Raw genomic sequence first — 25,163 nt, forward strand, 5'->3', positions numbered from 1 at the left:
TCTACCATTGTATCTGTTTTTTCTCGACTTTGTGCTCCTTCTGCACCTTCTTTGTTAGTTTCTCCAAATCCTCAACCCTTTCTTCTTTCTTCACATTCTTACACTTTTCTCTCTCCTCCTCCTCCTCTTCTCACACATCTGCAATAATTCCCCATCCTCCTTCTTCTTTTTCCCTTGTCGTCATATTTCTACTTTCCCCTCCTTTCTTCGCCTATTTCACCTTCTTGCTGTTTTTGTTCCCTCAGCTGTTGGCATTTCTCCAAGGTCTGTTCACCTACTATCACCACGGCTATGAGCTGGCAAAAGACTTCAACCACTTCAAGACTGATCTTACCATCAGCATACAGAATGTAAGGTTGCACGACGCACACACACACAAACAAAGCACAAGTTAACACCCCAACCTTAAGCACTGTACATAATTATATATTTATGCCACAAAAAAGTCTCTGTAGGAAGACAAAAATAGTCAAAATGGAAAACAAACACTACTTGTTAAATCTGCAGACTATCTGTCCATTAATGCTTGTTTTTATTAATTTTTCAGTTAGAAGAGGCAATTTTTGTGCTAATGGTCCGTAGGTCTGCTCTAGATTTATTTTGTTTTTAACAAGTAGATAGATAATGTTTGGAAGGGCTTTACTTTTTTTAGTTGCAATCCTCAACTCAAAAGAACATTTAAGATTACTCAGGTTGGCTTAATTAGTACAGCGGAAACATTTTTGAAACAAAAAACCCCCAGAACAATTCAGGAAGAAGCGTAAAAAAAAATTATCCTCCAAAAGTATAAAGAGCCACAGACTGAGATTAATTCAAAGATCAAAAAGTCATGTAGTAACAATTGAATTTGAAACTAAAAGTTCACACTAAAACTTCAGGTTATTTACATAACCCCGGTTCTCTGAGTAATATGAGTGAGATGTCTCACTGTGGGATGCACGCCTTGCTGCAGCCCTCAGACGCATTAATCTCATTACGCCAATCCTGATTGGCTGGTAAATATGTTCATCCGCATCAGGTAGTACCATCTACCTTAAATAGCTCATGCGGACGACACAGACTCATTCAAGATTAGCACCTCTTCTCACTCACCCAAGTAAGAAGGGTTGTCTGGTGAGACATCTCACTCGCCAGACAAGTCCATCAACCCACAGCAAGAGCCGCTCTGCTGCAGTTAGGACTCCAGGACTGCCAAGTGGGAGGGGCTTTGCTTTGTGACAGGTTTCCCCTTATGAGGATTAGCCCAGGAGACAAACAGCTGATCCGTCCTCCTGAAACCCCTCATCTTATCCATATAAATGGGCACAGCATTGACTGGACATAACGTATGCAAACGCTGATCTCCAGGTGGGGCAGCGATAGCCACAAGGTCAACAGGAGAACATGAACCCATCACCTTAGGCACAAAGGCCGGGTTGGGCTTCAGGGTCATCCTTACATCACCCAGGGCAAACTGAGTGCACAAGGGGTGCATCAAAGGTGCATGGATGTCGCTCACTCATTTAGATGGATGTCGCTAACTCATTTAGCCGAAGCCAGAGCCAGTGACAACACTGTCTTGAGGGACAGGTGTTTCAAGACTGCTTCCTCCAGTGGTTCGAAAGGAGGGCCCTTAACCCCCTCCAGAACCACCAAATCCCACTGAGGCACCATCCGTCTGGAGACAAGGAGCAGCCTGCGCACTCCCTTCATAAAACAGCAAACCAGCAGGTGTTAGCTTGCTGTTTGTCCCCCAAACCCCAAATGACAGGCGGCGATGGCTGCCAAATACACTTTAACCGTGGAGAAGGCTTGTTGTTTTTCAATCAGGTCCTGCAAAAATGACAATATAACACCCACCAGGCACTGAAAAGAAATGCGTCCCCCTCTGTGATAAAATTCTTTGAACACCCTCCACTTACAGTTATACGGAGACCGAGTGGAGGAGGCTCTAGCATTTTAGATAGTGGCAATCACTCTCTGTGGGAATCCCACAGTTGTCAGATCAAGCCACTCATGGGCTTGATCTGACAACTTAACTTGATCTGAACCTCTGCCCCACAACAGCAAGTCTCTGCGCAGCGGGAGTAGCCGAGGCTGAGCGTGCAGCATCTGGTATAACCCTCACTCTGGACAGAGTGGGGGATATCAGGGCCAGAGGAGGGAATGTGTAAAAAAGCCTGTCTGGCCAGGTGTGCGCTAGTGCGTCTACACCCAGGGGAGCATCCAGGCTGCGCAGGGAGAAGAACAGCATGCACTACGTGTTTTCTCTTTATGTGAACAGATCCACTGTGGCCCGACCCTAGTGCGCCCATATCTGTTCCACGATCTCGAGGTGCAGAGTCCACTCTCTGTATACTGGCGCGCCTCTATGATGTCACCCATTGGTTTCTCATGAGCAGATTTGGAGCTCAAAGTGGGCAGCTCCGGCCGTTGCTGTCTTGGCAGTGCCTGACGCCGCCTAACTCCTGGCTAATCAAAAAGGGGCAAAGAAGTGGAGCTGAGGCAGGCCGAATGAAGCCTGGTTGCTGAAACAAGCCACCTAGTGGCTGGCGACCTGTCACTCAAAGCAGCCACATCTTTAATTATCCATAACTTTATGGCTTTAAAATTTAAATGGGTGAGTTATAAAAATAAAATTCACTCCCTGTACAGTTGTCATGAAGGGGGAAATTAGCTATAGAGACAAAAAACATTTTTTGTACCAAGCTGTAAAAATGTTTATTTCTACTGTAAAGTTGGGAATTTTAACATGGGGGTCTACAGGGATTGACTCGCTTTTGGAACCAGCCTCAAGTGGCCATTTGAAGAACTGCAGTTTTTGGCACTGCGACATTGGCTTCATTTTTTAGCCCCGGTCGTTGCTGCTTGGTGCCAGCATATTTAACTGAGAGGAATGTAACACCCCCCCTGACAGTTAATATACGCCACTGATGAGTATGAAAATGATGTAAATCATATGCTTTGGCCTTCGCAGTCACCAGATCTCAACCCAATTGAACACTTATGGGAGATGTTGGACTGACGTGTTAGACAGCGCTATCCACCACTATCCTCAAAACACCAAATGAGGGAATATCTTTTGGAAGAACGGTGTTCATCCCTCCAGTAGAGTTCTGGCAGCACATGGTGGCCCAACGCCATACTAAGACCCTTTATGTTGATTTTTCCTTTAATTTGTCACCGGTCTGTAGCTGTGTTTGAATGAGACTGTGTTGTCCACATGAGCTATTTAAGGTAGGTGGCACTACCTGATGCAGACAAACAAGTTCACCAACCAATTAGGATTGGTGTAATGAGATTAATGCCTCTACGGGCTGCAGTGAGGCATGCATCCCATAGTGAGACATTGAAACGAATTATTAAGAAAGAGAACCTCTCCACAGAAAGGGTGCTAGTATAGTTACACCTCCATTTCCAGAAACATTTGGAAATTATAAAGCTTGAAAACTCAGGTTCTATAGCAATGAGCATTGATTTTCTTCCATAGTTTGTCTTAATGTATCTCTTATTCTGCTAAAAAAAAATAGGTTAGTATAAGGTGTGCTGCTGTTGCATGTTTAGCTTACACAGGATCAGAAAATTCGATAAAAGGCCTACCTGAGGTGTGTGTTCCTCCGTGTTTGTGTTTGGACAGACGAGGAACCGCTTTGAGAGCACACGGTCGGAGGTGGAGTGTCTGATGAGAAAGATGAAGGAGAATCCACATGAACACAAGAGTGTCAGCCAGCACACCATGGAGGGATACCTGTTCGTACAGGAGAAGCGTACGTATCTGCCCACTTCTCTGTGTGTGTGTGTGTGTGCATGTATGTTACACAACTGACTGTTATCTGTTGTTAAAGCAACAGATGCACTCTTAAATAAAGTGGTCCTACATCTTAAAATGAGTGCACAGTGTAGTAAAAATTTGCACTGTTGTATTAACATGGAAACATGCATGATTATGTGTGTGTTATATTGGTACATGCATGTTAGAAACATGTTGCTTGTATCTGTCACACATACATACATACATACATACATACATACATACATACATACATACATACATACATACATACATACATACATACATACAGTACACACACATCCTGTCAGAGCAGCAGGACAAACAAACCATAATGAACCTATGGTTGATGAAGTTGAGCCTGACCGTGACAGCAGCTCTGACCACGTGCGATTACCATGGTAACATAGCTGTCTCTGTCTATGTTTTCTCTGACCATGTGACATCACTTGCCTTTTTCTCTCTGTCTTTATTCCTCTCTTCTCCTGCGATCGGAGGCAGGGAGTCTGAAGAGGAAGATGAAGGAGAATTCATGTTTTTAACCTCTTTTTTTATCTCTCTCCATTTCTTTCTATCTCTCCCTCAGGCTCATTTGTGTCTACCTGGGTGAAGTACTACTGTACGTACCATCGTGAGCCTAAGAGGGTCACCATGGTCCTATTTGACCCTAAATCAGGAGGGAAAACGGTGAGTAGCTCTGGCCATTAAAATATACAGTTGAGGTCAAAATGTCACAAAACATTTGACTTATGTGTTTCAATATGTGTCTTTAGCAGTGGAAACATGTACAATCAAGTTCGGTACACACAAACAACTACCATACTACCATATCTTGGCCTTAGTGTCACTTCCGCCTGTCGTTATGTCATCTGCTTTGAAGTTATTTCTCACCTAGTTCGTCCCACTGGGCTACTCTCCAACACTCATCAACACACTGTGCTCACTGCTGAGCACACAACAAGCTCTCACTGTGTTTGGTATATCTTTATTATTCCCAATATATGGCACAGTGATGCAAGATATTTTCAGGGAAGCTACAGCAGAGTTTAACATCAGAAAACTGTTGAACTATTTAAAATCATCAGCAGTAAATGTCAAGTTTTGCGTCAGTCCTTTCTTGATGCGTGTTACCATTTCCCACCAGTGTACAGTCATACACGGAGATACCCATTTGAGACGAGAGAGATAACCATTTTCACAACAGCAGCGTTAAAAGAGGAGTGTGCAGTTCCGGCAAAAATGTTTTGAGTAAGCAGCATGACTCCAACTGTTTTCTTGAAGTGCTTTCACCCTCTCCTCCTACGTTCTGAATAAGTCACAGCTGATGCAAGTTCAGGCTTGTTTTCTGACGGTTGAAGGTAGAATCAGAAGCACTGGACATCACAGAACGATGATCTCTTTGAGTGAAAGAGCACACAAGCAGGATTTTTTTTCCTTCCAAAGTGCCCGGGTCAACATTCAGCAGCTCGGCTACTAGTTACTGACTGAACCCAGTACACTGGCACAAGCTGAGCCTCTGAACTCCAACACAGCAGGACAGCAAGGACGGTATTAACTGAACAAAACATAGAGATCTGAAAGGCACATGGTGAAACCGGCCAGCGGGAAAAAAAGCAAAAAAAAAAAAAAAGCACAAAGAGCAGCTTGACTGGACTGAAAGGAAAGAAATAAAAGTCATGACATCAGACCTGAGCCCGTTAATGTTTCATAGTAAGATAATCAAACCTGCATGAAATGTTTTTGAGGTAACATTAAATGTGTACACATGGTGCTTCATCACGTGGTATCTAAAAAAACAACAACAAAAAAAATGCATGACGTAAATGATATATGAATGAAGTAAGCCACAGCACAGGAAAGGCAGCAGGGCTGAGTATTTCCAAAAATGGACACACCCTTGTATGTGAAAAATACTGTGCAAGAGTTTTGTTATGCTGAGTATGTCACACTGGTTTAATATAATGGCTTTCTTTGTTACTTTTTTCACATTTTTGCCAAATATTTAGTTGAACTGCATTTGCTCATATTTAAAACATAGAAATAAAGTACCATGAGGGCCAGAAATATGAGAAAATTGCATGAAAATTAATTTAGATCAGCTAAATTTTGTCTTTGTGACATACAATATGAAACTACCTGAAATGTCCATGTGGACGTAAGCTAAACCCCATTAGTGATGTGATTTTAACTTAAGATTAGATGGAGTATGCCACTTGCAGTACATCATATACAGTAAGAAGTTTTTCACATTGATTCATTTGCTGTGCTTAAGGCTAACAAGCTAAGTAGTGCCCCTTAATAACTAATATGTGATGGGGTCCAGTCTGAGATGATGCTCAAACATTTGTTATTTCAAGTAGCCAGTTCCTGTAGAGAGTCATGTCTTGTGCCCATTTCACTCTGCAAGTGTTTCCAACAGTATCTGAATGTGCTTCCAATTTAAAATGATAATTAACTTAAATATAATTAAAAAACAGACGAGTCATAAGGAGAGACTCTATTGTTTTACTTAACTTGTCAGTTTCTGAATTACCAGCCTCTCAGTCATCTCAGATGTCATCCATGATGTGATAAATACCTGTTTGTTGAGAATTCTTCTCTTCTCTGTTGTGTGCAGAGCAAGATGTACTGTGGAGTTGCATCCTGTTTTGAAGTGCTAAACGCCGCTCTGCATGCATCAAAATGATACTTCTCATTATGTTTTCTTTCTTTCTATCTTACTCTCTTTGTCAGGGAGAAGAGGAGAGCTTCACTCTCAAGTCTTGCACCAGGAGGAAGACAGACTCGATAGAAAAGAGGTTCTGTTTTGATGTGGAGGCTGTGGACAGGTGAGAGTGTGTAATATTTTTCTTTGAATGATGGACTTGCCGCATAATTCTTTGACCTTCTTTTGACATACCTCCAACTGCCTGCTTTTTTGTTATTTAACTTTATTTCTTTATTAATAAGAAACATTAAATTTTCTTTATGAAAAAGACACAAGCTGTGTTGTATTCTTGTTGTTGTTAATCATGGAAGCATCATGTCGAACAGCGTTTTCATGCAACACATTTCAGCCACATTGCTCTGATCCCGCCATCACTTCAGTGACTGGCATGAAGTGTTTTTACACAGTGTAATTACAGCCAACAGACACATAGGGGTGCTGTTCAGTTGATTTACACCTGGACATGGGACATAGTGGGTGTTTGTCCTGTCAGGCTGGATCCCCTGCCAGCTCTGCTTCCTACACTCCTCCTCCTCCTCTTCTCCCCCCCACCCCGCCTACTTCTCCTCAACTTCAACCTTCCCTCATTGATTTCAACTCAACTTCCCATCATCCCATCCTCTTGTTTCTCGTTCTCACATTATGCCTTTATTTATATTAATGGTGTGTGTACATCTGTTGGTGTGTATTTGTTTAAAGCAGTAAATGGAAATGCTCATGACTTTTCCTCTGACAGTGTGTTTATACATAAAACATTTTGTTGTGCAGACTTGCGGAAATGCATTAGATTAAGTAGATTTTTGTAAAAGTTTGTGTTGTTTTGAACGTATTTGTTTGTGTATCCGACCGCAGACAGTATGTGGCTGTGCACATGCATCTGTGTGTGACTGTGTGCTGGATGGTGTGTCATGACTGAAGGACAGTGTGTAGATTGGTGTGTTTGTGAGTGTGTGTGGAGGGGGTTGCAGTGCTGTGGCGGTGACAGTTGAAGGTGAATGTACTTTTAGAGACAGGGTGACAGACTGTATATGACTGATTGGAAACCTATAGAGGACTGAGATGGACATGACTAATGAGGCTGTGTGTGTGTGTGTGTGTGTGTGTGCGTGTGCACATTCAAGGTTGCCCATATCAAGGTGATTTTCCGTAGTGCATTAGACAAATGTATCCTCTGTAGGTTAAATATGCTTTGCTCTTAAATAAGACTTGATATTTGTATGAAGGGATCCTGGCAGCACATGGTGTCATCAGAAAAGGGGTATCAAGCCTTTTCAACAAAGTGTTTTGAATCAAGTATTTTATTACTCATTATCTAAACAGTTCTTTGAATGAATAGAGATTTTTTTTTTTTCAGTTGAGCAGCTCCTTGTTTTAAGTGTGATGTCATGATCACAGCTGTAGTTTGTTCTAAAGGCGTACATGTATTTGCATGTTTATCTTTGTGTGTGTTTGGTGAGTATTTGCGAGGTTTATTGATAGTATGTCACAGACAATTTGCTACTGACCTCGGTATTTGTTAAGTCAATTTGCTTTTTGTCTGCTTGCATGTGTGTGTGTGAAGGTCGGGAGTGATCACCATGCAGGCTCTGTCAGAAGAAGACCGCAGGTTGTGGATGGAGGCCATGGATGGGAGAGAACCGGTAGGTTGCCACGGTTACCGGTTTGTTCTTATGTGACAAAGACGGAGACAGAGAGGCAGATAGACAGTGTCAGAGACAGTGATGGACAACATGTCGTCTGTGCAAAAAAAGCTCTAATAATGTAAATCATTTTTGTAAACTTCAGCAGCTTTCCCTCAGTGCATACATAGCATGATGTGCCACCTAGTTTACATTATTAATTTTTAATTGATTTTTTTTTTTTTTTTTTTGCTTTGTACTGTTTGTTGTTGTGCTGTTGTATGTTTTGATTGTAATGGCCTACAGATGCAAATTAGCTTCAAGCTAACTCTGGTGCAGTGCATCATTTATGCTTAATACTGCACACTGTACTGTTCAATAAATCAAATCAAATACTCAACATTATATGCAATAGACACAAACCAGTGGTTCTCAAGCAGAGCCTCAGGATACCTCTTAGGAGTTGCTAAATCTGAGGGGACACAAGATTATTAATGGAAAGGACAAAAAAAGACAGAAAATTGTAAGTTTTCTTAAGAAAATGTTTATAATCTTTGCTTTTTTCTTGTGAAATACCCAGTAGTTCAACTGCTTCAGGCCTTTAGCAATGATATATTTTGAGGAGGTTAGAAGGGAAAATCAGTCAATCAAGTCTTTGATGGAGCTGCTCACAACTCAAAGCCATACTTAATGCGACCTGTGATGAGAGGTTGCAAATAGACATAGATAAAAATGTTTGAAAGTTGATTGACAGCTAGTCTTCCCAAAACTCATTTTATGCCTTGAAAACGACTTAATATACAGCTTTTCGCCCTAAGGCTGGAAGTGTGCTGCTTTCCTCACTCTCATTTAGCCATGTTCGTGTCCCAACACCTCCCTCATCCTCGTGTCTACATTCAGATGTGCAAAGGTAATCAGCATCCACAAGCTTCAACAAGCAGTTGCTGAGCTCAGGCAATCTGCAATAAAAAAAAAAAAAATGTTGATGTTCACATTTCACACTTAAGCTCTTCCCACATTTATCTTTGTTAAGACTTCCCTGCTCTGTGGCTGCTGCTACTGTACATTCACCATGAGAGTCAGTCCAAACTCACCACTGACTACAGCTTCTGTGCATGATGCAACCACACCAAGTCCAACTTGTCCTGAACATAAAGGTGTACACAGAACTCTAACCTTTCCGTTACCATGGAAACTGAAGTTATGAAGATTGCAAACAATAAATGTGACGTTTGTGTATGTTCCTCAATATCTTGATGAATCGCAGTTTTTCCTCACAAATGAAATTAGCAGCGTTTGCTAAGAAACATTCAAATCCTAATAGGCTGAAGTAGAAAAAAACAGCACAACAGCATATATTTTTTGCTGAAATGTGGACTACAAATTGAATGTACAAATATATCCAGCCCTCATTAGATGTAATTGTTAACATAATTTTCTAGCTAAAGGAGTTGATGTGTTTTTTTTTTTGCAGGTGTACAATCTGAACAAAGACAACCAGGCTGAAGGATGTAAGTAGCTTTAATTGGGATTCATTAACTGTTTTTAAGGGCACAGAAGTAATTATTGTTATCATCTGACTGTCTGTATTGGCAGGGCTATGGTGAGAGAGGGCATGGATGTTACATTTAAATACAAATATTCAAAAACTTCTGTATGTTTGTTTTTTTTACCAAAAAATAAGTTTGTAATTCAGTTTCACTAGAATATGTGGTTTGCACTCTGTTATAATCTTGTTGTGTCACCATTTTCACAGAGAGGGTTATCGTATAATTGTTCACTGTCTCACTTCACTGGGTATCTCACACTCATTCTGTCGTCTCTTTCTCCATCAGTGGCCCAGCTGGATGTCATTGGGTTCAACGTGATGAAAAAGTTTATCTATGCAGTGGAGACTCGAGGTACAATGTTAACTCAGATCCTTTTTTCATTCTTTCTGGTCTTTGGATTTCCTGCTTCGCAATACTCTGTACGCTTCAACCTAAATTGAGTACAGATCTGTGCTCTTTATGTCCCAACACAGTTGTACAGAGTACAGACTCCAGATTTACAATGCTTGTTTATATCTCACTTTATATTTATATCTCAGTTACTTGCAGTGTTCTCACGGTAATTAAAAAAAACATATGTAGGATAATGCACACATGTAAACATAGACATGTGCTCTTACTATTATATAAAACAGCAAATTAAAATAATTAGATCTATGATAAATAGACAACTACTATTTTGCATACTGTGGTGGATAGTAAAAATCAGTAGTTGTTAAACAATCTGTGGACAATCTGAGCAGAGGAAATTACCGATAAGAACAACACAGTGCTTACGGAAGAGCCTCTCTCTTAAACACAAGCTGTTGGTGGAGGGAGTTTTGAAACGACAGGTGTCAAAGGTCATCAGTGGGATTTAAACCCTCCATCCTCTGAGTATGTTATCTTGTGATGCATCTGGATGTTCCTGTCTCCTAAAATGTCACAGTAAAGGTCCACATGTGCAATATCAGTACTTTTCAACTTGTCCACTCAGAGCATCCATTATGACACATTCTTCGGCTTCGCTCGGCAGACGCATTTACATTTAGATTGTACATAATGATGGCTTTGTGTATCTGAGCTGCCAGCATCATTCTTTACATAAGTTAAATCTATGGAAATGACATTGATAAATCAAATGTTGAAGTTAATGTACATGTATTGAAATGCAAAAAATACCTGAATTGCTGAGTTTATTACAGTAAACTTGGCTGGATGTCATCCTCCTGAAATTCATGCTGAGTAATGGTTAGCTATTAGCTATTTGATTTTCTTGATTCTTGATTTTTGACAGATTAATTGACTGGTGGTGTTTTTATGGTGCCAAGTTTAAAAACACCTCCTGCGTAATCATGAAGGAGTGGCACCATTAATGCCTTGTTCGGCTGTGGTTCCTGATATTAAACCAGGAAGCCTGTGCCTGTGGTTTTTTTTTTCCACATTGTGTATTTTAAGATTGAGGATGAATTAACATTTGACTGTAAAAGGTACCTTGGTAATGTAAATTACCTTTATCTTCTGTAATTTCAAATGCAGCAAATGTACAATACTAAAATAAGACAGCAGATGTGTAAATATTACATTTTGTTTGTTCAATATTTCCATGGAACAAGTAAAGGAGCTCTTCTCTCCTCTCAGGTATTGATGAGCAGGGATTGTACAGAATCGTTGGTGTCAGCAGCAGAGTACAAAAACTACTGAACCTCGCAATGGGTAAACAGAAAAATACATACAAGAAACACACATTCATTAGTCAATACATTTAAAATAATCTATACATTTGAATGCATTTCTTCTTTCTCTCTCTCTTTTTTAATCCCCCTATTTTTGTTGATCAGATCCCAAGACATGTGCTGATGTGGAGCTGGACAGCCCAGAGTGGGAGATTAAGACTATGACTAGTGCTATCAAGCACTATCTCAGGTTTGTGGCAGTTACATAAATGTTACATAAATGCACACAAGGTATAAAAACAGAAATTCTTCTAAAACAGCTATACAAAGTTCTGTAGTTATGAAATTTCCCCACTGTTCTACTCAGACGTATTTGTCATAAGATTGTGTATTCAAAGATTAAGGTTGTGTTTAACCTCAACGTTTGTCTTTTCATGACTCTTAATTATTCCTCTCATTCTGAAATTACAGCACTTTTCTGCTCTTTTCACTTATAATACTTGAATAAATGCATATTATTGGTTTCAGTTTCTGCCTCTTGTACAAAACAGATTTCTGGCTTGAATTGAAACTCAATAAATTCATTTTTTTAAGTTCATCTTTTCCATTCTTACATTAGTTGCTCTACTTTCTTGTTAAGCCTGTTTTATGTATTTTATAAACTTTTTTATTTACCCAGAGAGGGCTGATGCTGATCTTTTTATAGCAGGATTCCACTTTATATTCACTCAGTTGCGCACAATCATACATTCCCAGTACAACCACAGTCTTACCTGCTGGCTGCTGTATAGCATTTGATGGTTAAATTACTTCCTCAAGAGCATCTTAACTGTGGGTGGCCAGGACTAGGCAGCTAAATGAAAGGAAAAATGCATGACGGGAAAGAGGAGTATTGGTGTTCAAGCTGTGCTCAATCTACTATACCTGAATGAATCCACACTGTACTGCGCAAATGTTCACATATAGACACATTCACGCACATATACACACATGCACTTCATTGACACATAAATGGACAGATTCACAGAAAGACCTCAGGTCAGGCCTCATTGAAAACCAGCAGGAGCTATTACAGTCCTCAAGCAGCAGTGATAAACTGATATCCAGCTGTGCAAGCGGGCATGGCAGAGAAAAAAAGACGAGAAACCGACTATACAAGATGAGGCGAGAGGAACAAGAAAGGTTTTTACCTCTCTGATCTTAGTTAGATGAGTGCTCATCCAGAACTATTTAGATTTATTGATTTTCACAAGGCAGCCAACCTTGAGCTCTCGTTCAATTTTCCAAGCTGACATTCTCCACCTGACTTGTCCGTCTCCTGTGTTTCCAGAGTGCTTCCTGCACCTCTCATGACCTACCAGTATCAGAGGAGCTTCATCAAAGCTGCCAGTGAGTATTTTTCTTTTATGTCTTATTTGCCTGTCAAATGTGACCCTGTGGAGTTCAGTTGGCAGAACATAAGACAGACTCTCCTGCAGTTTGAGGTTGTTAGATTCCCACTGAGGTTACCCATATAAACACATACATGACCATATGGTTTACAAACTGCTAAGAAGGAGAATCCTTAAGTAACCTTTGGTTTGTTAAGTTATGTCGTTGTGTACAGTTAATGAATGGACTGAGTATGGATTGTAATTATTTAATTTTTGTAATAACTTAGACAGAGATTCTTTGTCCTCTTCTTTCCCCGTACCAATGAATGTCTGTATGAAGAGATATTTTAAGCATTCCTCCTCAGTTTAATTTGGAAAATATGAATCATCATGTGAATGAGGTCATGACTTGCTATTAAACTAGTTACCGGCTGCAAATAGAGGGTTCACCTGCTGAGATACCAGCACACACACTGTGCCACTGGGATGCTTTTGTCTGTCTATTTGCTCTGGTAGTTGAACCCCCTGACTGTTGCTTTATGTTGTGTGTGACACACAGTATGTTACTGACCTGCTGTGTGCACAATTTTTATACAATATTTATATGAGTTTCAAATTACACATGAAGAGGAAAGGCCCGGGGAGCTGATCTAAAAGTGACAAACTAGTAAAAGTTAAAGTGTTTAGGTTTGTTTGGTCAAATAGCAGCTGCAAGAATTTCCTTTTTTTTAATGGGTGCGGTGTATTGAGTCAGGACCTTTAAGACATTCGACTGTCTTGATGATAGATTGGCTTAAGTCTCCAACACTCAGTGTAATCATTGCAATGTATTACAGGTTCTTGTCATGTGGCTGCTAGGATACAAAGTAAAAGCTTTCAAAAGCAGAAACTGGGATAGAGTCTTTGCATGATGATTCTTCACAGCAAAATATAATATTTTGTACATCTAGGCTTTGTCTGGCCTTGTTGACTTACAGTAGTTAAGTTTAGTTAAGCCTGTTTAGTTTGGCTTTGTATGGTCTGATCCAGTTCCATGTTGTTACTGTAACTTCTTTTTACTGAATTTAAAAAAAAAGGTTTATTCTAGAAAAGCTCAGTTTCAGTTCAGTCCAGGCCAGTCTAGTCAGGTCTACTGTGTTACAGAAAGTGTCAATGACCTGTTTTCTTTGTTTGTCGGTAGCTAAGCTAAGAAAGCTGAGCTGACAGGGGAAGGAACTTCAGGAAATGACCGCGTGTCTCTGGCAGCGCCACCAGGAAATGGCTCCATAGTGAGGCCAACTGGAGAGAAAATGAGAAAAGTGTGTTGATGTGTGTATTAGGAGAAACGAGTATAGCATGGCAGTTAAGAATGCCAATGTGGCTGGTTTGATACCAACTTAGGCCACCCATGCAATAATGCATGCATTCATGGTTTTGTAAGTCATAAAATATAAAGTGTCCCTGCCAACTGGAATTTGTATAAGTTTACAGATTTATATCTCTCATCCTGCCCTGATTTTTTCCTTCTGTTAAACTTATGCTCTCTCTTTTTCCCCCACCATTCATCAGTTTCTGTTTGTGTGGGTGTCTGCATTTGCATGTCATGAATTTGTGTGTATGCAAGAGTGCGTGTGAGTGCACGTTTGTATTTTATCCAAGGCAGAATTTTTGCAGAAGCAGCGGGGTGTTTTGAGGCCAGCCTCCTCAGTTGAACTCTCTCTTTCAGTTCCTCCCTCTCTCCTCCTCTCCCTCACGCACCCTCTCCTGCTCCGCCCACCACCCTGCTCACAAACCTCATCTTCCTTCTCCTCCTCATCTCGGCTTACTCTTTCCCATCTAGTGCTTCTCTGGTTTTAAATGTCTGATTTAAATAGAGAGCAGAGGCAAGAAGAAGAAAAGGAGGAAGCGGAGTGGAAAAAGAAGGAATGAAAGAGAGAGAAAGACACAGAGAAGGAGGAGGAAGGGTGGAGTGCCACCTGGATTTCAGATACCTGCCTGAGGCGTGTGCCAGCAAGAAAACACACATACAATAATTACTCTGGCTCCAGTCATTGGAGTTTGCTTGCAGTGTCTCTTTCTCATTAATTCAGCAATCTTCTTCTTCTGTTTCACCTTTGATTTTCTCATTTTATTACTCCATTTCCCATCTGACATTTCCCATTGCTTAAGATGCCTGAATTCCATCAGCTTTTTTCATTTGGCTTCATTTTCCATAAGGTGAAAGTTTTTTGTGAAGGCCCTAAAAAGCTGGATTAAACATTATTCACTATTACCATTACTGCAGTTTATTCTTTATAACCTTGTACATAAAAGAGAGAGATGAAAGGGTGAGAGATTATAAGGGAGTGAAAAATGATGGCCATGAGTAGAGTGTTTAAGGCTAGTGTTCAGTTTGTCATTGAGAGTCTAACCAGCATGACACATATTTCACAGACTTTAAAAGGTCCCATCCCTATTTTCAAACAGACTAGCTGACAGTTTCTTTCAATCCAGGGATCTAGAGGTCTCGTCTGTGTTGGTTCACAATCGACTTCAGATCAACTCAAAAAACCTGACCTGCAGTCATAGACATGGCCAGAATTGATCATTAATCAATTGCCTTTCCAATTCCTCAGGAATGATTAATTTCTTTAACTTCAACAAAATAATAATGTATAACACAATCAACAGTTAATTAATTTCTGAGTAAGTGAAATTAAATGTGAGGGACTTTTACATATAAATGAACGTCTATTACATTCAAGCCCTTGCCAAACAAGTTCACACAATGCTAATTAAGCTTATCTCTGCCAGATTAATCTCTCTGTATTTCACAGTATACAGAGTTTTTTAATCTGGTGTCTCGTATGACATTCCTGCACTGGCGCACCAGTAATGATGTGTTTTATGTCAACCAGCAATGATTGGTTTCCTCTTAGATTTACTGGTGAAATTACATCATGTTCAGCATCTTGACCCATCCCGATGGCTGCTCGGCCCTTGGGTACTTTTGTTGGACTGCAAGGCATACTGGGTATCCATGGATAAAAGGTGTTGTTAATGCTGTAGGACTGTTAATGTGTCACTTTGTTAAGTTTTAATATTTTTTCAGGCGAGAAAGTAACCATTTAGATTCACAATATGTGGTCAGTTTATTCAAATAACACCTATTTGGAAATTTACATTACATTTACATTTTCAGAACTATGAGGAGCTGACTAGACCATAGATTTCTATATGTAGGGTCTTTGGAAATCTATGGAAAACACGAGTCAATAATTTAGAATGCTTTTTGTGCATGAATGGATGTAGGCAGTGTTGCTTCTTGCCAGGTGGTGTGATTTCAGCTTGCATGGAAAACAATGGTCAAACATTATGTTTTCTCATCACCTGCATGATTATTCTGATTATTTCTGACAGTGATGCCAGACAGTTCCCGGCATGCCTTTCAGCTTCACAAGAAACAGACTACACAGAATAGGAAATTGAAGACTGGAGAGTTAGGCTACTTTCAGCCATCACTCAACCCTGAAAAGTCTGTCTATTATAGAAGTGAATGACGTGTACCTTTTGCATACAAAGCTAGCTTTCAATAGATACATGCCACTTTCAGTTTATCTGCAATTGTTGAGAGCAATAGTTGCTTTCACTGATGGTAACTCTGCCCAAGATTTCAAATAAAAATTAGCTGAAAACAGCTGCCTGCTGGCTGGAAACGGGGTTGATGAGAGCGATGAGAGTGAACAAAATAGTAAAGTTCTGAGCCATAAAACCAAAAAAATGACTAAAGTGTTATAAAACTCTGTAGCATTGAGCAGAACTGCAGCTTCGGGTGATAATTATCTGTGCGTTTGTCACGAAAAGTGATCCCTTTCATATTACAGTAAATAGAGAAATATTGATTGTGCAGCTTTATTGATACTGCATGCACGTACAGTGTAATAGCTTGTGAAGAAAGATGGCACCTTTTCAAATTAAGCCACAAAATATCCTTAATAATCCTTAAGAACCATAATTCATTTATATCTTTCATGAAATAGGAGATGTTTTACCCTATGTTGCATGGATTTTATTTGAGATTATGTGGTCTCTTCAAATTTTGCACAAAATGTGTGACATTCTCAGAATACATGCCATAATATTAATAGGAGTAACCATGGGTATTTGGTTGTAAATGAAAAAGTTTACTTAATGGTAGATATCTTGTATTTGTACAGTTTGGTTCATTTTTGTGTATGCCATACCTATACGATTCCAAGCAGGATGTAAAAGATAGGATTTGGCATATACAGGGGATGTCAAGTATGAATAATGAATAATAAGAAAGTAGAACAGGTGGTGGTGCTGGAGTTTGTTAAGGATCAGCCGATGGTCAGCAGATGTGGCAAGCCTCTTGAAGTAATGCACGCTTCATTTACTGTATGTTGGTGTGTACGTGTTTGCTTTCCCAACTTTGATTGTAAAAGTATGTACTCCATACATAATCTAAATCCTCTCTTGCTTAAGAGATGCACAGATGAAATTTTAATGATGTCAAGACCCTGTCTTGTTTTCAGGATTTTACATAGCTATTTTGAAGCCAGGAGCCATAAGGAAGGTGGTGTATTACATACATATATGCTTGGTTTCAGACAAGTTAAAATACAGACATGACCAAATTCTTCTTGTGACCAGAGTTGGTCACAGTCATTAATGGGCTCCAACCAGGGTGAGAAAGATTTAGCACTATATCAGCAGCACAAATAATAGCTTTGAAATGATTAAAATCATTTCAAAAAATAGGAATACTGGTTATGTTCTAATTATCTAATAGCCCAGGCTAAAGGTGCAAGTACCAGTGTGAATATAACTGATGACAGGACAACTATGCTTCTCCATTCAAAATACAGTAGTGTCAGTGGAACCATGCTGGCTTTTATTCCTTGTATTAAAAAAATAAGGTTTTCTCTGTTCCAAGTACATTTGAACTTAAATACAGGCAACACATTTCAGTTGCAGAAAGAACCAAATTTATGCTTTCTGAGGGGACGAGTCACACTGCCTTCTGCTCATTACAATGGACAAAACATTGTTTTTCTAAATTGTGAAATTCTTAAGTTATTTGGTGGCATACAGAAAATTCTCTCATTCTGTCAACCCTGTATGTTCACCACATTGTGAAGTGTTGCAACTAAATTCATGTGTGTAGGGGACATGCAAACAGCCATGTATGACTGTATTCAGATGTATGCGTTACAATAGAACAGAAAGGAATGCATACTGGGAACATAGTATCTTTATTTTTTCGTTTGAGGGTCTGAAATTCAAGGTTAGAAAGAGAAAAAGTGACTTTAAAAGGTTGTCTGTTAAGTGATGGATGAGTTGGAGGCTGCAATGATTGATGACTTCTGCTTTTTGTAATCACTTGTGACTCAGCACCATAGCTACTGACCAGTGTTACACTGACATTCAGACTGCAGTTTGTGCATATGTATTTTGTTTTGTGTATTTGTTTTTGTCTTTTGTTGAAAAAAACACAGCTAATATCCTTGTTTATTTTATTGTGAATAATTTTAAGAAATTTTCTTTTGATGTGGGGAAGAAATTAGATGGACTCTTTGCAGTTTCTTGACATTATGTGATGTGAAATGGAGCAGAGTTGTAAAGTAAGTCAAGCAATAAGGCAAATACCAAAATATTATGTATTTCTGTATGCCATTTCATGCATGTGTCAGTCAAACCAAGTACATGACAACTTCTGTGTTAGTTGAGTTGAGCTCATAGGACTTGGTTTTACAATCCTGCATTATAATCGGCATTCCTTTCTTGGGGGGGAGGGGTAAATGCTTCACTGGGGTCATCAGGTGTGCACCTTCCTTCCTTCGTGTTTCATTGATAGGCCCACACGGCAACTTCAAGAGGATTAGTCGAGTTCAAGTTTCTTCTGTTGATGATGCAGTCCTGTTTATGTGGACTGTAAATCAAAACTAGCAGCAACAGAACTTCAGGAGGATCAATCGAGTCCAAGTTTCTTCTGTCAATGATTCAGTCCTGTTTATGCGGACTGTAAATCATAATCAACAGCAACAGAACTTCAGGGGAATCCGTTGGGTCCAGGTTTCTTCTGTCAGTTATTCAGTCCTGTTGATGCAGACTGTAAATAATAACCAGTAGCAACAGAACTCAAGGAGGATCAGTCGAGTCCAGGTTTCTTCTGTCAGTGATTCAGTCCAGTTTATGTGGGCTGTAAATCATAACCAGCAGTAGGGGTAGGGGTAGAAGCTTCCCTGGGGTCATCAGGTGGGCACCCTCCTTCCTTGGTGTTTACTTTCAGCAGCCTGCTGGTTGACATGGCCAGAAACCCCCTGCAGCCAACCTCCACAGGGAGCACCTGTGTTCTCTGGCCCTTTTATTTTGCTTCAGTTGCTAGATCGGAGTACTTCAGCTTTTTGTGTTTGTACGCTTCACCAACTGTGTCCTCCCATGGCACCATCAGTTCTATGATGAACAGGGCCTTTTGTGAGGCCGACCACAGGATCAGATCTGGCCTTGAGACTGGTTGTAATGATCTCCAGTGGAAAGGTGAGCCTCTGGTCTAGATCAGCCTTCATCTTCCAATTCTGGGCTGTATCCAGTAGGCTTGATTCTTTGCTTGCAGTTGACCTCTTTGGTACCTTTCCTGCTAGTACAAAGGCCATGGTGTTTGAGAAGCCAGGCGTTTGGGGAGACAGGGCATTGTTGTTAATCCTCCTTTCTTCCAGCACTAGTGCCAGGTGCTGAAGGACCTGGTTGTGCCTCCAGGTGTAGCGTCCTTGGTACATGATGGGTCTTAGCCAAGCCATGGATCACGTTCTTGGGACTGGGAAGAATATTGTTGATGGCTTTGATGATGAAGCTAAGTCTGCCTCTTTCCATTTCCCAAAGATCAAGCTTCTGGTGGTTTTCCCATCTTGTCCATTGGCCCTGTTTTGCCTGTGAGACTGCCTTTGCACATTGTTCTTCCTCCTCCTGCTGCCGTATCTCTTTTACCAACAGGCTTCTCTACTGGGCAGGTGTTGCTCTGTGCCATGTGGGTCTGTTTGTGCCATGTGGGTCTGTTTATGCCTAGCCCAAATCTGCCTTTTCCATGCTGCTCTTGGCCCACAATATCTCCATGCCTGAGAGCTGATTTGGTCTGTTGTACCACCTCGGATGGGTTTCACTTTCTGCCTGCTGCCACTCTGGAAGCTGCCGCCCATATTGTGGCATCCGGGCATCATGTCCAGCCTTACCTTGGAGCATTTGTGTTCTTCAGTAAGGCCAGTGATATGCAGTTCCAGAGCCCCGTTCCCATACAAGCCGATATTGCCGAGGCATCGTGGGAGTCTTGACTTATTTCTTGATCTATGTACTGACTGTTCTCTCCAGCTTCTTGATTTGGTGATTGGAACCTCATAGATTGTCAGAGGCCACATCAGACGGGGAAGCAATCCAAACTGCAGGCACCAAAGATGCAATTTACCTTTGATGGTTTCTTCCTTCAATTGCCCATCCTGGTCTGAGTCCTTAAGGCTTGTATTGTACCACCATCGTAAGCTCTTGATTAGCATTTCTGATACTGTTAGTACAGATGTTCTATCAGTGTGGAATCTCTGATCTGTGAGCTTTCCTGTGATAATGGAGATGGTCCTGGACTTGCTGGGCTTCGTCCATGCCCATGTTATGTTGGAATTAAGTTTTTCCAGGAGTCACTTTTTACATGCGATGGTTGTGATCAGAGTGGTTATGTCATCCATATGGGCGCGGATGGGAGGTAGTTGTTACTGCAGGCGTTCTCCTCCTACTACCCATTTGCATCCGGCCATGGTAAGGGCTAGTAGGGAGATGGTGCATCCTGCCATTATTCCTATTTCCAGGGATTGCCAAGACATGGTGTACTCTGATGTTGTGAGGCACAACTGCAGATCTTGAAAATCGTTTCTGCCAGTTTTGTGATGGTCACTGGAACATATAAGAACTCAAATGCTGTCCAGAGGACAGTATGTGGGACAGATCCAAAAGCATTGGCCAGGTCGAGGAATACAACATGAAGGTCTCTTCCCTCCTTTTTTGCAGCCTGAATCTGATGCCATATCATGGTTGAATGTTCTAAGCACCCTGAGAAACCTGATATAGCAGCCCTCTGTACTGAGGTGTCAATCAAGTTGTTGTCTCTCAGATAGGTTGCCATCCTTTGTGCAACAATACTGAAGAAAATTTTCCCTTCAACATTCAGAAGATTTATTTGCTAGAATCGATCGATATTCAAGGCATTCTTCTCCTTGGGGATTAATACTCCCCCTTCTCTTTGCCATGCTTTTGGGAAGTTTTTCTTCTATCACACCACCTTCATTAACCTCCACAGAAACTTCAGGACATCTGGAATGTTCTTATACAGCTGATAGGGAACTCCATTTGGTCCTGGAGCTGACACTGTCCTTGTCTTCCTCACAGCTTTCTCAACTTAGCTCCATTTAGGAGGGCTGTTGTCACACTGGTATTCTGGTTGAGGAATGAGTGGCATGTCAGGAGGTATGTTCCCTATTTGACACTTGGAGTGCTCCGCTTCAAAACCTTTCTACCCCATATTCATCAATCAGGTCGCTCATCCTCTCCAGCTTCTCTCCTGTTCCTTGAAGTCCTTCCAGGATCTTTCTCAGATTGCTATGACGGTTTCCCACTCTTTTTTTTGGCTGCAGGACTTCACATGTGCTCTGTATCCTTGGATCTTCTTCTCCAATACATGTTGTATCTGGATTGGTTCTAGGTTCTCAGATGGTGTGGATGAATTACCTTCCTCTACAACTGGGACATTGATGCTCGGTAGACTGTGAGTTGTGTCCTGCCTCTGAGCTTCACCAGACTGACTTGATACAAGATCCTAGTCTCAACTGCTTCAGGTATTTCATCTGGCCTTTGTGTATCCTTAGGCCACGGAGCGATGTTACCTTGGACCAACCACAGCTACATGATTGGAACTCATGTCCAGCAGCTGTTGTCTCTGTGCCAATTACGTGATTCGTTGTCATTTCCGTTCCTGTGTCAGTTACCATTGTGTCAGCCAAAGATCCATCTTTTGCCCCCACTCTCACTGGCTCATAGGGTATTTTCCTTTATCACTCCTATTCACTAGCACGTAAGGGAGCCTGCTGTCATGGGTAGCTAGCCCATGACAGCCCTGTTGGGGTCTTTTCCTCCCGTCCACTGTCTTTCCAAGCTGTCACATGGTCTTGCTTTCAAAGCAGTTACTGGTTTTATCCAGCAGATCAGTTGAGCTCATAGAACTTGGTTTTATAATCCCACATTATAATCGGCAATCATTTCTTGAATGGGAATAGGGGTAAACGCTTCTCTGGTCATCAGGTGGGCAACTTCTCTCCTTGGTGTTTCGTTGACAGGCCCTCGCAGCTACAGAACTTCAAGAGGATCAGTCGAGTCCAGGTTTCTTCTGTCAGTGATTCAGTCCTGTTTATGCAGACTGTAAATCATAACTGACAGCAACTGAACTTCAGGAGGATCAGTTGAGTCCAGGTTTCTTCTGTCAATGATTCAGACCTGTTTATGCGGATTGTAAATCATATCAATCAAGAAAAAGTTTGGCATTTTTGGAAAGCTTGTCATGCCATGAGTGATGAGATGAGAAAATCGATACCACTAATGTCTGTATGTTAAGTATGGCGCTAGAGCAAAAAGGTGATGAGTTTAGCTTAGCATAAAGATTGTAAGCAGGGGAAACAGTTACTTTGGTGCTGTCCAAAGTTGAAAAATATGCAAACCAGCACATTTAAAGCTCTCCAGATTATTACGTTGTATGTTGTTTGTTTTAGAAGGACCTACTTGCTCTAACTATTTATTGGCAAACAACAGCCATGGCAGTGACTGCCTAGAATCTTGTAGTCTCCATGAAGTTGCCAGGCAACCAGCGGGGACACTGAACATCAGAGCTGGGCAGACGGTTATGCTGCATCAAGTTACAACATGTCACTTTCTGTTTTTGTGTAAATTAAACTAATGAGAAACAAAGTGTTAATTAGTGAGCTTTAGAGGGGCTGGTAAATGCATTTTTGAACTTTGGACAGAGGCAGGCTTGCTGTTTCCCCCTGCTTCCAGTCTTTATGCTAAGCTTAGCTAGTTGTCTCATGACTCTAGCTCCATACTTAACACACAGACATAAGATTGATCTCACTCTTGGCAAGAAAGCAAGTACGAATATGTTCCAAAATATCAAATTATTCCATTGACACAGCATAGTGTTTCAGAAATATGATTATCTTTGCTATTTGATCTAATTAATTGTACGTTATTTTGTTTTTGTATTAGCATAGCATCTACAGCACTTACTGACCATTGGCCATCACACCAAATACTGACCATATATTCAACAAATGGTAAATGGACGGCACTTATATAGCGCTTTTCTACCTTAGTGAACAAAGCACTTTTACAATTTTTGCCTCTCATTCACCCATTCTCACATACTCACACACCAATGGCAGCAGAGCTGCCCTGCAAGGCACTGGCCTGACCATCGGGAGCAACTTGGGGTTCAGTGTTTTGCTGAAGAACACTTCGACTCATGGACAGGAAGAGCTGGGAATCGAACCACTACCCCTTGACCCGCTCTACCTCCTGAGCCATAGTTGCCCCGACAACTGCATTACTGCTTGTCTGGGTTAAAGTCTGACTTTCTAAACTCCTGAAAGCACCCAAAACACATTAATCACATTGTTGCCTTCCTTGGTAATGAGACAAGCAGGTACAAAAATAAAAGTAAATTAAAATTTACCTCATTAAGTCATGGGGGAATCATATTCAATTTAGCTGTTTATCTCTCTCATGGCATTTGACAGGCATCAGTGGAAGGTAATTCCAGAGTCTGGTATGATTGAAAAAATAAGTCAAGGATAAAAAACAGTTGAATTCAGCTCTTAATTCACTCTTGGGTGGAATTAACACATTTTCAATAGCGTTAAATTTGTTTTTCTGAAAACCTGTCGTTTATCCATACACTGCTGTGTGTCTCTGTGCCGTCTGTGTTTGTTCCTATGTTATGAGTTGCGGTTTGGAGAAGAGTATGTGCTTCAGCATAATGTGTGTGAAGTGGTAGACACCAGAGAATGCATTATAGGGAACGAAGAGTGTTCTTGTTTTCATGTGCATGCATCTGTTTGGAGGTATATGTGGGTGTAGTGGACGTGCACATGCATGTGTATGTTAAAGATATTTGGGTTTGTGTGTGATTGACTGGTTGTTTTTGTTTTTAGTGTGTGTGTGTAGCTTGTCAGCCCTGTAAGCTGGTAAGACAACGTGTGTGTGTGTCTGTGTGCAAGGTGCTCTGCCAGTTGTGTCTGTATTGCCTGGCGCTGACAGCCAGGGCCCGAGGGTTGATCTAGTGTGAGTCTGCCGTCATCTCTATCGACTGGCTCTGCAGCTGTGACTTATTGTAGTCATTCATCAACAACACGTCTCTCTGCCTGTCTGTGTGCCTGCCTGCCTGTCTACCTGTTAATCACTAGGACACAGATCTTCCCCACTCTGCAGTAAAGTGAAACACTCAGTGACTAAAACGACCTCTTTATTTGTCTCTGACTCCATCACTCTGCCTGTCTTGTCTGGTTTCTGCATCTCTCTGTCTTGTGAAAATAAATACTCTTTCACTCTATATTGCAAGTGTTACAGATGACTATGATGGTAATCACAGGAACTCTGAGTCAAACCTCAAGCATAAGGCTGACGTTATTCCGATGAAAAGACCAAAACTAAGGATGTGTTAGTCCACCTCTAAATACTTTCCTACTTCCTTACCCTGTGTTTGGTACTCTGACACAAACCCATTGGTTGCTACTGAATATGTAAATCTTTTAAAACAGGTCACAAATAGTTTAGTTTAAAAAAGTAAATTTCTAAAACAGCTGGGTACTAGAGATTTTTACACGTTAGAAGTAAACAGTGCATTTGTTGGGGTCTATTTTCAGTTATGGATTAATATACATTTGGCACTCCAGTGAGTATTTAGGGCAGCAGGATGGTATATGTAGGATTGACTTAAAATAAACTACAGTGTCCATGTTCATAGTAATGAAGGAACATGTCAGCCAGTGTGAGGTGTGGCTCACTGATGTGTTTTTAATAGTTTTTGGACAACAATTTAGATCTATAGCACATGTTTTGGTCTTTTCAAGGGATTTGCTGACAACAGCAAAGCTATGAAGATCTTTGTATAACAGATTCACTGAATCTGATTGATATTAACCTCGCATAAAAAGCTTACCAAAGGTGTTACTTTACTTGAAGCTCTAGTAAACTATTCTTTTCATTTCTCAGCTCATTCTTACAGAGTGTGAATTATGTCTACACACCAAGGTCCTGCAAAATTCTGTGTGACAATGACCACTTGTTAGAATATGTATCATTGTTGTAACAGGAAGAATAAAAGGGTTCTGCTTGTGTATATTCCAGCAGTATACACTTCAGCTATACATTTATGTGTCATTAAAGAAGTCATCAGCTGTGACATGCTCAAGTCTTTATTCCC

General features: G+C 40.8%; 1 protein-coding gene across 2 annotated transcripts in view; it reads left to right on the forward strand.

The window, feature by feature from the left end:
* LOC121909809 (rho GTPase-activating protein 26-like) overlaps window positions 1-25,163 on the forward strand; it is a 116,217-nt gene that overhangs the window by 58,872 nt on the left and 32,182 nt on the right. For both annotated transcript variants that reach the window (XM_042430535.1, XM_042430534.1), the window contains 10 exons: window positions 246-350; window positions 3,617-3,746; window positions 4,356-4,456; window positions 6,503-6,597; window positions 8,038-8,116; window positions 9,570-9,606; window positions 9,931-9,996; window positions 11,266-11,340; window positions 11,466-11,550; window positions 12,631-12,689. In XM_042430535.1, the coding sequence (XP_042286469.1) occupies window positions 246-350; window positions 3,617-3,746; window positions 4,356-4,456; window positions 6,503-6,597; window positions 8,038-8,116; window positions 9,570-9,606; window positions 9,931-9,996; window positions 11,266-11,340; window positions 11,466-11,550; window positions 12,631-12,689 (832 nt within the window). The remainder of the gene's footprint in view (window positions 1-245; window positions 351-3,616; window positions 3,747-4,355; window positions 4,457-6,502; window positions 6,598-8,037; window positions 8,117-9,569; window positions 9,607-9,930; window positions 9,997-11,265; window positions 11,341-11,465; window positions 11,551-12,630; window positions 12,690-25,163) is intronic.

The sequence above is a fragment of the Thunnus maccoyii genome, chromosome 13 (genome assembly GCF_910596095.1).
Source record: "Thunnus maccoyii chromosome 13, fThuMac1.1, whole genome shotgun sequence".
Taxonomy (NCBI): Eukaryota; Metazoa; Chordata; class Actinopteri; order Scombriformes; family Scombridae; genus Thunnus; species Thunnus maccoyii.